Raw genomic sequence first — 16,376 nt, forward strand, 5'->3', positions numbered from 1 at the left:
ATAAAATTTATTTTATTTTTATTTTATGTGTATGAGTGTTTTGCCTGCATGTATGTAAGTACACTTTGTGTGTGCAATGCCCACAGAGGCTAGAAGAGGATGGCAAATCCCTTGGAACTGGCATTACAGAGGGTTGTTAGCCACTATATGGTACTGGGAACTGAACCCGGCATGGTCTTCTGCAATAGCAGCCAGTGCTCTTAGCTACTCAGCCATCTCTCCTGCCCCAGGACAAAGGACTCTTCATGTATTGTGGAGTGAACATCATGGCTAGTAAATACATGGCATTCTGTATTTGCCCCAAACTCAAGAGTGAGCCCTAAGATAAATTACAGCTGGTGGATGGTGATAATACAGGTTCCTCTATTGTAACAAATGCCCCACTGTAATGTGGGATGTAGATAGTGGGCAGGTTTAGGGAGAAAAGGTAATACATGGGAATTTTCTGTACTTTATGCTTAATTTGGCTGTGAGCCTAAAGCTGCTCTAAAAATTGAAGTTTGTTAGTTTAAAAGAAAAAAAATAAAGTATGACAGAATATGTGACTAAGCAAATGAGTACATGTGGTGGTTCTCACATTAGTTCTGTTAAAAAAAATTGAACTGGAGAGATAGCTCAGTGGTTAAGAGCACTGGCTGTTTTTGTAGAAGACCTGGGTTCAAATCCCAGCACCTACATGGCACTAACAACCGTCCAGAACTCGAGTTCCAGAGGATCTGACCTCTATTGACCTCCATGGGCATTGCATGACACGGGTGCACTTACATACATGCAGACAAAACACTCATACATAAAATAAAAATAAATGAATAATTTTTAAAAATCCCAAACTCCAAATTCAAACGCTGAAAATGTGAAGCAAAGCCTTATGGGAATGAGCCCCACAGGCAGTGCTGCAGTCCCTCAGCCAACCCTGACACCAGCTGCAGAAGGCAAGGCTTTCTGCTGCTTGTTTAGGGAGACTGTAGCCCCACCCTCTAACCTTAGACAACATAATGAAAGACCTGTCAAACACTGATACATCTTGCATTTGCTAAGAGCATGCCCCATGCAGAACTATATACCAGATCCTGGACCCACATCTGCTGGAATGACCTAAGACTCACAGTTCTGCCTTGGCTTCCCAAGTCCTGGAATTACAGGCATGTGTCGGCATGCCCAGCATATTCTTGGGCATGATCTTTGAAATTAGGCTCCTCCTTTTGTGCTTTAGAGTTCCCTATGAGACTTCGTGATGTGCTTTGGCAGCTTGTGGTCCTGGGCTAGGTTCTACTCTTTGGTACAGCTTTCCTCCATAGAACTGTCCGGCTGGACCCTAGGAATGGATCTGTGTCAGTAGTTGTCTGAACACTGATAGCTGTTGGTTCACCTGTGGACCTGGAGTTTCAGGTGATCCTACAGCACCGAGAAGGAACTTAGACCTGGTTTGATTCTAGATTCTAGGATCATCAGAGCCAAAAAGAAACTTTCCAGGCTACAGATACATGAAAATTAAGTCTCGAATATTATTGATTTTTTTTCCTTCATTTTCTGTCTTTTGATCAAAGGACTTCGTCTTCCCTTTGTTAGATGGAGCAGACTGCTCACCCTAGCTCCAGACAGCACTCACAAGCTTTGTCCGGGCCTTTTTGCCTAGCTTGGCATACTCCACTCCTTTAGGGAAAAAAGGGTCAACTCCAAAAACAGAAGTCCTGTTTGATAAAGCCCTCTGGGAGATTTCCCTGATTTCCAGACTGTGTACTTCCTGATGAATGGTTGTATAAAGACAGGAGCCAGTCAGAATAGGGCATCCCAAAGTGGAGGAAGCAGGACACTGCTTGTGGTTATTGGGGACATCTCATCTGCAAGACCTCTTTCACTGACAAGCATGCTGCTTCTTGCCTGGGCATCATATATGCTGCCTTGCTTCCTAGAAGGAAGGATAATACACTGGACAAAAGAGTACGTGGGCAGTGACCAGAGACAGAAAATGAAGGGAAAAAGATAAACCAGTCAATAACGTGTCAGATTCAACTTTCATAGTATCTACAGGCTGGAAATTTTTCTTTTGGGCTCTGATGATACTGGAACTAGATTTAATACAGGCCTAAGTTCCTCAGTACTATAGGATCACCCTAGACTCAAGATCTGCAGGTGGCCCAATAGCTGTTAGTATAGTGTTCAGACAACTACTGACACAGATCCATTCCTGGAGTCCAGCCAGACAGTACTAAGTGAGGAAAGCTGTACCAAAGAATGGAATCTAACCCCGAACCTCAAGGTGCTAAAGCACATCACAAAGTCTCAACCATGGGGAACTCTAAAGATCAAAAGGAAGAGCCTAATTTCAAAGATCATGCCTAAGGAAATATGCTGTGCATAGTGACACATACCTGTAATCCCAGGACTTGGGAAGCCAAGGCAGAAGAGTTGTGTTTCTGAGGCCAGACTGAACTCTATACTGAGACCCTGTCTCAAAAACAAACAAAAAATGCCCACCACCACCGGAAAAACAGAAGCCAGGAAAATCTGGTAAGGAAGGTGAACATATACCAATGTGGCGACTGTAGCTCTGGGATGTTCGGGGTATACCATTACCTACTATTGCACATCTATGATGTGAGTGTGTCAGTTGGCTGCATGTTTTAAGCAGGTTCTGTGCTACTCTTTCAGCAATGGGATTCCTTGGTCCAGAAGTTAAGGCTGGGAGGCAGGGCACAGGTTTCAGCACTCAGAAACAAACAGGCAGGATGAATGGAATCTGGCTGGTAGGGTGAAGCCTGAGGTGAGGGCAGAACATCGGTGGGAAGCAAGGAATGCCTGCTGCTCATAGACTCCCATAATCTCCAGCATAAAGACCCCAGTTTTTTCCTTAAATTCAACCTTTCTTTGGTATGCTGTATCTTCAGGTCACCACACTAGTTCAGTCGTGTGCAGTTACCACATCCTAGTAGTCCTGCAATCCCAGGTTAAGAGGGAAAAACTCAGGGAGATACTGATTTGTCCTTCAGGACTCCCTCATGCTATTTGGATGAGCTTGTCCTAATGCTTACTGGCTCTAGTGCAAGAACACAAACAGAATCCCACATATCATTTTCCTAAATACTTAAAAGGCTATTAAAATATATTAAATCCTCCTATAGATATATCTATAAGGCTGGTATCCTTGGACTAGCAAGAGTTCCATGGTGGATATTAATCTGTCCACACTGCAGGGCATACATTTCCAAGCTTCATACAGTATAGATTCTGTCTCTTCCGGTGGCCTGGAGATGCAGCCCCAGCAGCATGGCCTGCTTTCAGGAGGGTGGATGGAATGGAACCATGGAAACAGGTAATTCCAAGGTCCCAGGGGCCAAAGTATAGTCTAGCTGGTGTTTCCATTCTGGGTAGGAATGACTCTTTAGCCTGTGGGATTTTCCTTTGGTGGGGAGAGAGGTACAGCCAGAGGAAGACTGGTGGATCCCTCTAAAGTGCAGGGCTAAGGCAGGGTCTGTCTGTCCCAGGCCAGAAGTGCTGCCAGTGGGCGAGAGGCAAGAGCCACCATGCCTCTCTGTGTTTAAGGACTGCAGTTGGAGTTCTCTGTGGCAGGAGGCAGGATTCCTTCTTTCTCATGGAAGATTATGGATGCAGTTCAGGAACCTCAGAGGATATGAAGTCTTAATGTCAAAACTGCATTTTTGGGGGCTGGAGAGGTGGCTCAGTGGTTAAAAACACTGACTGTTCTTGCAGAAGACCTGGGTTCAAATCCCAGCACCCACATGGCAGCTAACAACTATCCGTAACTCCAGTTCCAGGGGATCCCACAGCCTCTTTTGTCCTCTGAGGGCATTGCACGACACGGGTGCACTTACTTACATGCAGGCATAACACTCATACCCATATAATAAAAATAATAAAATTTTTTTAAATGTGGGGCTGGAGAGATGGCTCAGTGGTTAAGAACATTGACTGTTCTTGCAGAAGACCCGGGTTTGAATTCCAACACCCACATGGCAGCTAACAACTGTCTGTAACTCCAGTTCCAGGGGATCCAACAGCCTCTTCTGTCCTCCGAGGGCATTGCACAACATGGGTGCATTTACCTTACATGCAGGCAATACACGCATACACATAAATAAAAATAATAAAATATATTTTTTAAAAAAACTGCATTTTCTGCTCAGTCTACCAGCCTTACCCATAAGCCAGTAGCGTACAATCTTATTTGATTTTCTTCAAATTTAAAGGGAGAGTCTTTATCCCCAAGGAAAAGCCTGTAGAAACTCGTAAAGAAGAGAAAGTGACCCTGGATCCAGAACTGGAAGAAGCACTGGCCAGTGCCTCTGACACCGAACTCTATGATCTTGCAGGTTAGTTCTCCATGCCAGCTGTGACCCCTAGGTGGGCACTTACTTTGTACAAACCTGTGAGTTTCTAGGTAGCTGTTGAGTATGTGCTGCCAACTTGGCTGTAGATGTGCTGTAGCTGAGAGACTGGATGCAGTCACTAAGCAGACTAACCCACTCTGCTGTAAAATACCCAAATGATGCCCATCCTACAAAGCTCTAGCAACTATGAGAAATCAAAGAGAAAAAATACGAATGAATATTGAGCACCCGAAAAGAATAAATTTACAAGTCAGTTGTGATGACTCATGCTTATAATCCCAGTACTGAGGCAGGAGAATTAGGAGTTCAAGTCCAGCCTGGCCTACAAAGTGGACACCCTATTTCAAAAAACAAAATAGGGGCTGGAGAGATGACTCAGTGGTTAAGAGCACTGGCTGCTCTTGCAGAGGACCTGGGTTCAGTTCCCAGCACCCACATGGTAGCTAACAACTGTCCGTAACTCCAGTTCTAGGGGGTCCAACTCCCTCTTCTGACCTACGTGGGCATTGTATGACATGGATGCACTTACATGCATGCAGGCAATACACTCATACACATAAAATAAATATAATAAAATTTTTAAAATTAGAAAAAGAATGAAATAGCACCTTTGCTTTCCTGGGAGCTTTTGTATTAAATGCACTTACTGTTCATTTCATGAGCACATTTTCATCAAATTCTGTCTCTCCCTCACAGTTGCCTTTCTAAGCTGATTTGTACTCAGAGGTCTACTAGCTTTTTATTGTTCCTTAACAGTGGAAACATGAAGATGATAACTGGATTGTTTATTGATTTTATGTGTAGATATAAGATATAAAAAGCTCAAATAGTACAGAAGAAATGAAGTCTTTCCCCAAAATTACTTAAGTCTTTTCCCTTTTAAAAGAAGTGGGGGTTTTTGCGTGTGTGTGTGTGTGTGTGTGTGTGTGTGTGTGTGTGTGTATGTACCACGGTATATGCCACAGAATGCAAATGGAATTCAGAGGACAATTTTGTGGAGTTGCTCCCCTCCTACTTTAACAAATAGGTTCTGGGGATCAAACTCAGCTTGTCAGGCTTGTGTCTTCAGATGACAAGTGCCTTCACCTACCGAGCCCAGGTGGACCTGTGTCCACCTCCCCAGCATGGCATTACAAGTCCACACCATCACAACCTGCTTTTTTACATTTTCTGGATCTGTAGCTCAGGTCCTTGTGCTTGCAAGGGAAGTACTTAACAGATAGAACTCTGATTCCTACTCCACTGGAAGACATGCTTCCTCTTGGAGCATCTGCCTTGCCTCATTCCAACACAGCTGCCATCCCCAAACATTCATTTTCTTTTGTCCTTCTGTGATGTCAGGAGTTGACGTCAAGTTCACATATCCGAATGTCTGTTAGACATCCCTGTAGAATATGAGTCACTTGGTGAGGAAAGGGCTTTGCTGTGACTGGGCATCTTGGCCCTTTGGTTACTATGGAAGATCCTGCCATGGTTACTACTTCTCCCAAGGGTTTCTTCCAGGATTCTAGTGGGATTGCCTAAAGGAAGGATACAGAGTGGGACTTGGATTCTCAGGAAACAACTGAGAAAGGAGAAAGAAAAAATCTAAGTAATCATTGGGATGATACTAGAGCCTGAAAGCCATGTAATAAATCCAGGGAGAGAAAGCAAACAGAAGACTGCCCTTGTTTCTCCTTACTCAGCCTCCTTCCCTGACCAAGTGCTCTCTAAGAACTCAATGAGATTCCATGTCTGTGGAGAAGGGTGCAGCTTCCCTAGGATGGATCTTTCTGGAAGATTGAGGATAGCCCCATTAGTGGAAGGGCTGAGAGTAGCTGAGGTTTAGTTGAGTGTGGAAACATTGCCTGTGCTGTTATGAAAGGTAGTGAGCAGAAAGACAAGCAATTCAAGGGAAGGCAACTGATCTCTCAGTGCCTCCTGGGCCATCCATAGTTCATGTGGTCACCATCAGATACTAGATCACAGCGCTACTGGTCTAGAGATTTGATCTTGTCAGGATACACAGAAGCAGTGGGATTGGAGCAGGGTGTAGAGGACTGATCCCTAGCTAGAGTCATAGGAAACAAAACTAAAACTAAAAGTTTGGGGCCAGTGGTAGTGTACTCTTATAATCTAGCACTTGAGTGGTGAAGGCAGGAGGCTCAAGAATTCAACCAGCCGAGCTAGATGAGACCTTATCTCAAAATATAAAATAGTACATAATAACACCACTACCTTGGGTTAGGTACTGGCCTGTAATTCCAGCTAATTGGGAGACTAAGGCAGGAGGATTGCTTGAGCTCCAGAGGCTAGGGTCAGCCTAAGCAAGACAGCAAAAATAAAATAAAAGTAAATAAGTAAAACTGCCAGGTGTGGTGGCGCATGCCTTTAGTCCCAGCACTTAGGAGTCAGAGTCAAGTGGATCTCTGTGAGTTCGAGTCCAGCCTGGTCTACATAGTGAGTTCCAGGCCAGCTGGGGCTACAGGGAGACCCTATCTCAAAAAGACCAAAAAAAAGAAAAAGTAAAATTCTGCAATGGGAACCAAATTGTAAGTAGACTTTACTTGGTGAACAAGAAGGGACAGATCATGAAGACAGACAATGCCCAAAGACACCATGGCAATTTCTTATTTAACATGCATTTGTTGAGGGCTGGAGCAATGGCTCAGTGGTTAAGAGCACTCAGTGGTTAAGAACAGAACCAGGTTCTGTTCCCAGCACCCACATGGCCACTAGCAATCATCTGTAACTACAGTTCCAGGGGATCTGATGCCCTCTTCTGGTATCTCTGGCCATTACACACATGTGGTGCTCTTACATACATGTAGGCAAAACACTCCTATACCATATACATATATGTATATCCATTCTACATTGTAAAATGCTTAGGAGAACACCTGACACAGGATGACATCTGATCTTGGTAATAGGTAAAGTACTATTATTAGTCCATTTTACAATGAGGTGAGTTAATCAGTTTTACTGTGACAAAATACATGAGCAAAGCAACCCTAAGTTTCTAAGATTTCAGTCCATCATTGCAAGAAGGTCATGGTGGAGCAGAGAAGCCCACCTAATGACAGCCAAGAAGCAGAGGCGGGGGAATATATCTGTGTCTCCTCTCCTTTTTCTCCTTTTATTGCATTGAGATCCTCAACTTATGGGATGGTGCCAAGCACACCCAGATCTGGACTTCCCACCTTAGTGGCTCCTCCCAGGAAATGTCCCCACAGAACACCTTCCAGTGCTGTACTAATTTAGGTGTTTTCCTCATCTAGTCAAGTTGGCAATCAATTGAAATTAATGAGGAAATGCATTCAGTAGGTATTCAATAGCTTCCCAAGACATACAGATGTGACAGTAGGGTTCAATCTCTGTGTGCTCCACTCTCCCTCTTAAATCCTTGGGTTTCATTGGGGGCTTTTTGTTTTGTTTGCAGTGCAAGGAATTGAACCCAGGGCTTTGGGTGTGCTAGACAAGGGCTCCACCTCAGAACTATATTCCCAGCCCTTTGATTGTTGGTTTAGTTTTATACAAGGTCTCATTATGTAGCCACTACTGGCCTTGAACTCTCTGTGTAGACCAAGCTGGCCTCAGACTCTCAGAAATCCACCAGCCTCAGCCTTCCAAGTGTGTACTACCATGCCTGGCCTGGTTTTGGGTGTGTGTGTGTGTGTTTGTTTGTTTGTTTGTTTGGTCTTTTTGAGACAGGGTGTCCCTGTAGCCCCAGCTAGCCTGCTGGAACTCAGTATGTAGACCAGGCTGGCCTTGAGCCTACAGAGATCTGCCTGCCTCTGCCTCCCCAGTGTTGGGATTAAAGGCTTGCGTCACCATGCCTGGCTTGGTCTCATTTTGTTTTAAGATTTATTTTTATTTTTAATTATGTGTATGCATGTGTACCTTCGTGAGGTATGTGCACATGAGTGGAGGTGCCCATATAGGCCAGAAAAGGGCATCAGATCCCCTGGAGCTGGAGGTACAGGCTGTTTTGAGCTGCCCAGCATGGGTGCTGGGAACTGAATTCAGGCCCTCTGCAAGAGGAGTACACACTCTTAACTACTGAGCATCTCTCCGGTTCTTGGATTTTTTTTTTTTTTAAACACTCTCACTATGTAGTCCAGACTGGCCAAGTTAACCTTGAACTCTTGAACTTTCTGTTTAGCCCATGCTGGTCTCAAACTTGAAATCTTACCTCCCATGAATAGAACCTCTAACTCTATTCTTACTGGCTTAACTATTTGCCCTTCTTTGTATTGTACTGGCTGCCTCCCTCCTAAGAGGTAGCTTACAGTAGATCTGATCAGGATCTCAGGACACCTCTGCCTTTCTTGCACCTGTAATCTCACTAGCAGGGAAGTCCTTTTCAGCCTTTCCAGCACCATCATGCCCCAGTGTTGCTTCCTGCATACAACGCTGCCTCCTGGTGCCAAGTCCATGTAACACAGGAGGCTAAGACCTTGATATTTTCAGCTGGCCTTTTAGTCACTTCTTTTATTTCCCATCCTGGGATGCTAAAGGCAGGGAAAGGACTTCTTTTTCTACTGAAGGAGGGAAGCTTACACTGAAAGAAGACCAAGTTTCCCTGCAAGTTTGAGGTCAGTCTGATCTACATGAGTTCCAGGCTAGCCTAGGTTATTTATCGAGACCCTGTCTCAAACAAGACAAAACTCTTAGATTGAATCCCACTTTCTCATTTTACAGATAAGAGAAATAGGTGGGAGTGAGTATGGTGGTGCACACCTGTAATCCTAGCATTTGGGAGGCAGAAGCAGGAGGATCACACCTAGCCTACAGAGTGAGTTCCAGGCCAGCCAGGGCAATAAAGTGAGACCCTGGGGGTAGAGTTTGGGAATAGCTGAATGTTGAGTCTACTTAACTAGTGAAAAGTTCTAGTTTCATTTCTCTTACTGTGATAAAATACCCTGAGTAAAAGCAACATGGGAGGAAGGGTTTATTCAGCTTACAATTCCAGGTCACAGTCCATCACTGAGGGGGAGTCAAGGCAGGAACTCAAGCAGCTAGTCACATCACACCTACAGTCTGGAGTGGAGAGAAATAAATACATAGATGCTACGTGCTTGTTCGCTCTGTTCAGCTGGCCTTCTTCACTCTTACACAGTTCCTGGCCCAACCCATGAAATGGCACCACCCACAATGGACTGAGTCTTCTTATATCAATTAACAATCAAGACAGTCCCTCACAGACATGCCCACAAGCCAACCTGATCTAGGAAATTCCTCAGTAAGACTATCTTTTCAAGTGATTCTAAGTTGTGTAAAATTGACAGATAAACTAAAGAGCACAAGGACCTAAGCAGTTTTTCAGTAACTAGAAGACATGGTTACATAATTGTTCCTCAGATCGTAAATGATCCTACACATCTAGATACAGAAATGCATGTTAGGTTACTAGTATTTTTTAGAAAGAGGATTTTAAAAATAAGTTTATTTAATATTGTGGATGTACCACATACTGTGTAAGGAAAGGGGACCAGGACACTTTGTGCTATCAGTTGTTCTTCAGGGGACAAATTAACAATGTGAACATCCTAACACACTTCTCAAACATTAATACTTGTTTATTATTGTTGTTTTCAGCTGTTCTAGGAGTACACAATTTGCTCAATAATCCAAAGTTTGATGAAGAAACAGCCAATGGCAAAGGTGGCAAGGGGCCCGTAAGGAGTAAGTTGATATGGAATCCTGGGTCTTGGGAAGCTGTGATGTCTTTGCAGCCTCTGTCTGGTACCCCTAGGAGAGAGGCCTGTTGCTTCTAAAAGGGATCTTTAGGCTCTGAGTGATCGATCGAAACCAGTTGGAGAAGGTGATAATGGGCACACCACCTGAGTGTGGCTAGAATCACAGAACACATCCGTGGTTGCTTGTCCATTTGGAAGAGAAAAATTGCTGATAAAAATTTTGCATGGTCACTGTCAGGTGTGGTGGCACATGCCTTTAATCCCAGCAGAGGCAGAAGCAGGTGCTCTCTGTGAGTTCAAGGTCAACCTGGTCTACATAGTGAGTTCCAGGACAGCTGGGGCTACAGAGAGACCCTGTCTCAAAAAGACACCCCGTCCCCGACAAAAAAAATTTTTGCGTAGTCAGTCCTGAATGAAAATAATATTTCATGTTCCAAAAGATGTTTTAATCAATGAGGGAAGCTTGCCTAAATTCCTTTTATACCAGTGTCCTTCTGTCTCAATAATGGGGACTGGGTGTGGTAGTATACCCCTTTAATCTCAATACTCAAGAGGCAAAGGCAAATAGATCTCTGTAAATTCAAGGCCAGCCAGGTCTAGGGAGTTCTAGGCCAGCCAGGGCTGTATAGTGAGACTGTCTCAAACAAACACATCAATAATGGATGCTGGTCATTACAGTCTCAATACCTACTTCCCCCAGAGAACATGAAGGTCACCCTGCCATGGACAGCTCCGGCCCACTGCCTATTATGTCAGCTCTTCATCAGTCATCTGTTAAATACCTGCAGTGTGTCAGGAATGTTCTGAGTTTATGAGGAAAGAGTCTTTTCCAAAGTAATTTAACCAGTCTGGTGTAGACACAGACTACTAATCAGGTGATCTTAGCACTTTGTGATCCAACTGCTGTGAAAACATAGATCAAATCTTCTCCTGAATTAATTACTTGTTATTCTCTCTGATGGAGACTTCAGAGATACTGTTTAGGTTCAGTAGTTTCCTTGTTTGTTTATTAGTGAGACAAGGTCTTGCTACATAGCTTAGGATGGCCTCAAACTCATCCTCCTTAGCCTCTTGACTACTGGAATTATAGTTGTGTTGATTTTATAAGGGCTCTGTGTATATTGGCATATTAATCCTTTGTATGTTACATGCATCCCAAACATTTTCTGATTATTGGATGTTTTGGGGTGTTTTTTGGTTTTTGGTTTTTTTTTTTCAGAGCTGAGGACCGAACCCAGGGCCTTGCGCTTGCTAGGCAAGCACTCTACCACTGAGCTAAATCCCCAACCGCCCCCCCCCTTTTTTAACAAAGTAAGATAGGATCCTACTTTGTATCCCAAACTGACCTGGAACTCACTCTATGGCCTAGGCTGTCTTTAGACTCATGATCCTCTTGCCTCAGTGTCCCAAATGCTGGGATCACAGGCTTATAGTACCATACCTGGCTCTAATAATTGCCTTTGATAGATCTTTTATTCTTCCTTTCTGTCCCTCGTGTTTCCATATCTTTCTCAAAGCTAAAGCTCCAAAATGGAAATTGGAGGGGGCTAGAGTATGATCAAGAAGTCAGAAAGGTATTAATACTTAAGAAATTAGGCTAGGGGTGTAACTCAGTAGTACAGCATATCCTGAGCACAAATGGGTCCTGGGTTTGATTTCTATCACTGCCTAAAATTAACAAAGCAGATTTGGGAAATGAAGAGTCACATTGAGGTGTCCATTTACATCTCAGCTCCTGTGGTTTGGTGGAGATAATCTGGAAGAAGGCAGTATGGAGTGACTACCCAAGGACGTCTCAGGGGGTTGGAGTTTGCTCCAGGGCCTTCTGCGCTTTGACACCATGTTTATCACTCAGTGAGACCTCTCAATGTGACTGAAATGCATCTCTCTTCCGAACAACTCAGAGCACTACCTCCTAAAAAGTTGACTATCGTTGAAACTAGTATTATTTGAATCTACCTGAAAGAATGCTGATCTCTGTTTTAATAGGACAACCTTGTGTTTTCTTTTTTGAAACTAAAACTTGTGTTTTAGATGTGGTCAAAGGTGAAAAAGTCAAGCCCATATTTGAGGAACCACCCAATCCCACAAATGTGGAAGCAAGTCTGCAGCAGGTGAAAGCCAACGAGCCCAGCCTGCAGGAGGTCAATCTCAACAACATCAAGGTACTTCATTGTGATGTCTGTTGGTTTATGCCTACGTCCAAAAGCATGCTGGAGATTACTGATCACCTGCTCTTACACTGGCTTACAGTCCTCTGAAGGCACTGATTTTGAGACAAAATAATCTATTTAAGACAAGTGGGTAGGCCGGGCATGGTGGCATATGCCTTTAGTGGGAGGCAGAGGCAGGCAGATCTTTGTGAGTTCAAGGCCAGCCTGGTCTACATAGTGAGTTCTAGGCCAGCTGGGGCTACAGGAAGACCCTGTCTTAAAAAGACAAAAAAAAAAAAAAAGATAAGTGTGTCTACAGAGAGAGAGAGAGACAGAGAGAGAGAGAGGAAATATGTATATGTGTTTGAGTTGAGACAGGGTCTTACTTTGTATCTCTAGCTGGCCTGGAACTTGCTGTGTAGACAAAGCTAGCTTCAAAAATCACAGAGATCTCCTTGCCTCTGTCTCCCCAGGGCTTGGATTAAAGGTGTACACCACCAAGCCTGGCCCAATTTCTAGAACTTTTTTGAAAAGACTCATAGTACTTAGGTTAAATATAGTATATTAGTTGTGTCTGTTGCTGAATAACAAATTAAACTTTTTTTTGCAGTGCTAGGGATCAAACCCCAGGGCCTCATGCCTGCTGAAGCACTGCCTCAACTCCTTCACACAATTTAAAGTGTCAGGAATATGAGGGAAACTTAAAAGGGCAGTTAGCACAGGATCTCAGATGAGACCATAATGAAGCTGTCAGCCAGGGCTCTATCCAAAGCATCCCTTTCCAAAATGGTAAGAGACCTCTCGCTTTCCCACCACATGGGCCTCTTTATAGGCTCAGTGTCTTCACACAACTACGGCTGGCTTTCCCTGAAAGAAGTGTCCCTGGAGTAAAAGAGAACAAGAACTGGGGTTGAGAGATGGCTCTGCAGTTAGAAGCACTTGCTTCTAAATGAGAACCTGAGTTTGGTCCCCAACACCCATGTTGGATGGCTCACAATCACGGAGAACTCCAGCTCCAGGGAATCTGATGCCTTTGGCCTCCGTGGGAACCCCCCCCACACACACACATGTACATATACCCACACACAGACACACATGCATATACACATAATTAAAAAATAAATAGTTTTAAAATATAGGAGCAGCCGGGCATGGTGGCGCATGCCTGTAGTCCCAGCACTTGGGAGGCAGAGGCAGGCAGATCTCTGTGAGTTCAAGGCCAGCCTGGTCTACATAGTTCCAGGATAGCTGGGGCTATAGGGAGACCCTGTCTCAAAAAGACAAAAAAAAACCAGGGCTATAGAGAGACCCTATAAATAAGTAAACAAACAAACCTTAAAGAGGTTAAGTTGATAAGGTCACTCAGTTCATCTGTAGTACAGCCAAGACTCATGTCCACTGTTAGATGCACCTTGGTGCCTGCTTCCATAGTGGTCAGTACTGCACTAAGTATTCTATAAGAGAGAGGGCAAGCCAGGTGCAGTGGCTCACACCTGTGACTTCAGCACTTTGGAAAGTGGAAGCAGAAGGAACACCATGAGAGCCAGCCTCATGACATAGTGAAGCCAGTTTGAAGCCAGCCTAGGCTTAAGATCCATTCAATCTTTACCTAGAAAAACTTATAGCAGGAGAAAAACACTAAACAAATATTGACCATAGGATGTATGGTGAGCCTTAAAATAGTATGGAATTGTAGGAAAAGAAAATTTTGATACTACCCAGGAGAACGAATTTTTAAAAAAAGAGGAAATGGAATTTCATATGAATATTCAGAGACTAGAAATTAATCAGAAAAAAACAGACAAGAGGACTTTTCAGACAAAGTAAAAGAGACTATCTAAGGGTGTGTGTGTGAGAGGATCTGAGTTCAGTTCCCAGCGCCCACATTGGTCCCAGTAGCTTGTAATTCCAGCTTAAGAACACAAGCACCCTCTCTCTCTTTCTCTCTCTCTCTCTCTCTTACAAATTAGAAAAAAAAAAATGGGTGTGGTGGGGCATGCCTGTAGTCCCAGCACTTGGGAGGCAGAGGCAAGCGGATCTCTGTGAGTTCAAGGCCAGCCTGGTTTACATAGTGAGTTCCAGGCCAGCTGGGGCTACAGGGAGACCCTGTTTCAAAAGACCAAATAAATAAATAAATAAATAAATCTTTAATATTTTATTTTATTTTACTATGTGTATGAGTGTATTGCCTGCATGTATGTAAGTGCACCTGTGTGGTGCAAGGCCCACGGAAATCAGAAGAAGGTGTTGGATCCCCTGGAACTAGAGTTACAGATGGTTGTTAGCCACCATGTGGTTGCTGGGATTCAAACCCGGGCCTTTTGCAGGAACAGCTAGTACACTTAACTGCTGAGCCATCTCTCCAGATCACCCCCACCCCATTTTTTTTTATCTTTTTGAGACAGGGTCTCCCTGTAGCCCCAGTTGTCCCAGAACTCGCTATGTAGACCAGGCTGGCCTCAAACTCACGGAGATCCACCTGCCTCTGCCTCCTGAGTGCAGGGATCAAAGGCGTGTACCACCACACCTAGCCTTTATTATTTTTCTTTTATATGTATGAGTGTATTGCTTGCATGTAGGTAGGTGTACATGTTGTGAGGTGCCCATGGAGGTCAGAAGAGGGCATCAGATCCCCTGGAACTGGCGTTCTGGATGATTTTTAGCCAACATGTGAGTGCTGGGAACAGAACTCAGGTCCTCTGCAAGAGCCGCTAGTGCTCTTAACTGCTGAGTCATCTCTCTAGCCCCCAGAAATAAATCTTTTAAAAAGAAGTCTTTTGTGTTAGATTCCCTTATTGGACACTGAGAGGCACTATTGTCTCAGGATAGCTCAGTCATCACAAATGGATAATAAAACTTTTTTTTTTAGAGGTCATGGTGGCACACACCTTTAATCCCAGCACTTGGGAGGCAAATCTCTGTGAGTTCAAAGCTAGTGTGGTCTATATAGTGAGTTCCAGGCCAACTGGGGCTATAAGGAGACCTTGTCTGAAAAAAAAAAAGAAAAAAGATACCATGTAATCAGCCATCTAATCATAGGTGATATTTAAAAGTTACAAGGGGCTGGCTGGTTGTGTAGCTCAGTGGCAGAGCACATACTTAGCATATATGAAGCTATGAATTAAATCAAAAAAGAAAAAATAGTTGTAGATCTGTTTAACTATTGGGGGATGGGTGTGCAGTGAATGGTTTATAAACTAGTCATGTCTTCTGTGCCTTAGAACATTCCAATTCCAACCCTGAAGGAATTCGCAAAGGCTCTGGAGACCAACACTCATGTGAAGAAGTTCAGCTTGGCCGCAACTCGTAGCAATGACCCTGTGGCCCTTGTGAGTAAGACTCCAGAACACAGCATGGAATCACTTAATTCACTGAGATTCTTTATTTTTATTTTCTTTCTTATTTTTTTAAAGTAATATACTAATTTACTTTTTAGGGTTTAAATTTTTTTTAATTTGTACATATGTGTATATACCATGTGTGGGGGTGCTGGCAGGAGTGGTCAGAAGAAGATGCTGTATCCACTAGAACTGGAGTTTAGGGATAGTTGTTAGCTGCTTTGTGGGTACTGGGAATCTAACCTGGGTCTTCTGCAAAAGCAGCAAGTGCTCTTAACCACTGAGTCATCTATCTCCCCAGTACCTCTAGGTTTTTTTTTGAAGATGTATTTTATTGTTAATTATGTGTATTTGTGTGTAAATAAAAACTTGAGTGCAGTTGCCCATGGAGGCCAGAGGTATTGAATTCCCTGGAGCTGAAGTTATAGGCACTTGTGAGCTGCCCAGTATGGTTGCTGGGAATTGAACTTGAGTCCTCCACAAGAGCAGTACATGCTCTTGTGCTGAGTCATCTCCTGAGCCCTGAGCAAGGCTTGAACTCACTATGTAGCCTGGGCTGGCCTTGAATTCCCAGTAATCCTCCTGCCTGCTTCATCCTGCCAAGTGCTGTGATTGCAGGCATGAGTTACCATGCCTGCCTCTAGAGATTCTTTTGTTTTATCAGTTAAAAGTTTTAGATCTGATTGGTTTAGTCTACCAACTTACAATTATGAGGCACTAAAACCTTAGCGCCTATACTACAAGGAGTCTGAATTAACTAGAATCTTGTCAGAGTTGCACTTTCCAAAAGAAAGAAACAAGAGCTTCTTGGCATCTAGCTAAATAAATATTTAGGGTTTGTTCTCTGCTGAGTAA

General features: G+C 43.7%; 1 protein-coding gene across 2 annotated transcripts in view; it reads left to right on the plus strand.

The window, feature by feature from the left end:
• Tmod2 (tropomodulin 2) overlaps positions 1 to 16,376 on the plus strand; it is a 49,021-nt gene that overhangs the window by 18,625 nt on the left and 14,020 nt on the right. For both annotated transcript variants that reach the window (XM_008829763.2, XM_008829764.2), the window contains exons 4-7: positions 4,209 to 4,331; positions 9,930 to 10,016; positions 12,065 to 12,195; positions 15,405 to 15,512. In XM_008829763.2, the coding sequence (XP_008827985.1) occupies positions 4,209 to 4,331; positions 9,930 to 10,016; positions 12,065 to 12,195; positions 15,405 to 15,512 (449 nt within the window). The remainder of the gene's footprint in view (positions 1 to 4,208; positions 4,332 to 9,929; positions 10,017 to 12,064; positions 12,196 to 15,404; positions 15,513 to 16,376) is intronic.

This window comes from Nannospalax galili, unplaced genomic scaffold (genome assembly GCF_000622305.1).
Source record: "Nannospalax galili isolate Female #2095 unplaced genomic scaffold, S.galili_v1.0 scaffold213, whole genome shotgun sequence".
NCBI lineage: Eukaryota > Metazoa > Chordata > Mammalia > Rodentia > Spalacidae > Nannospalax > Nannospalax galili.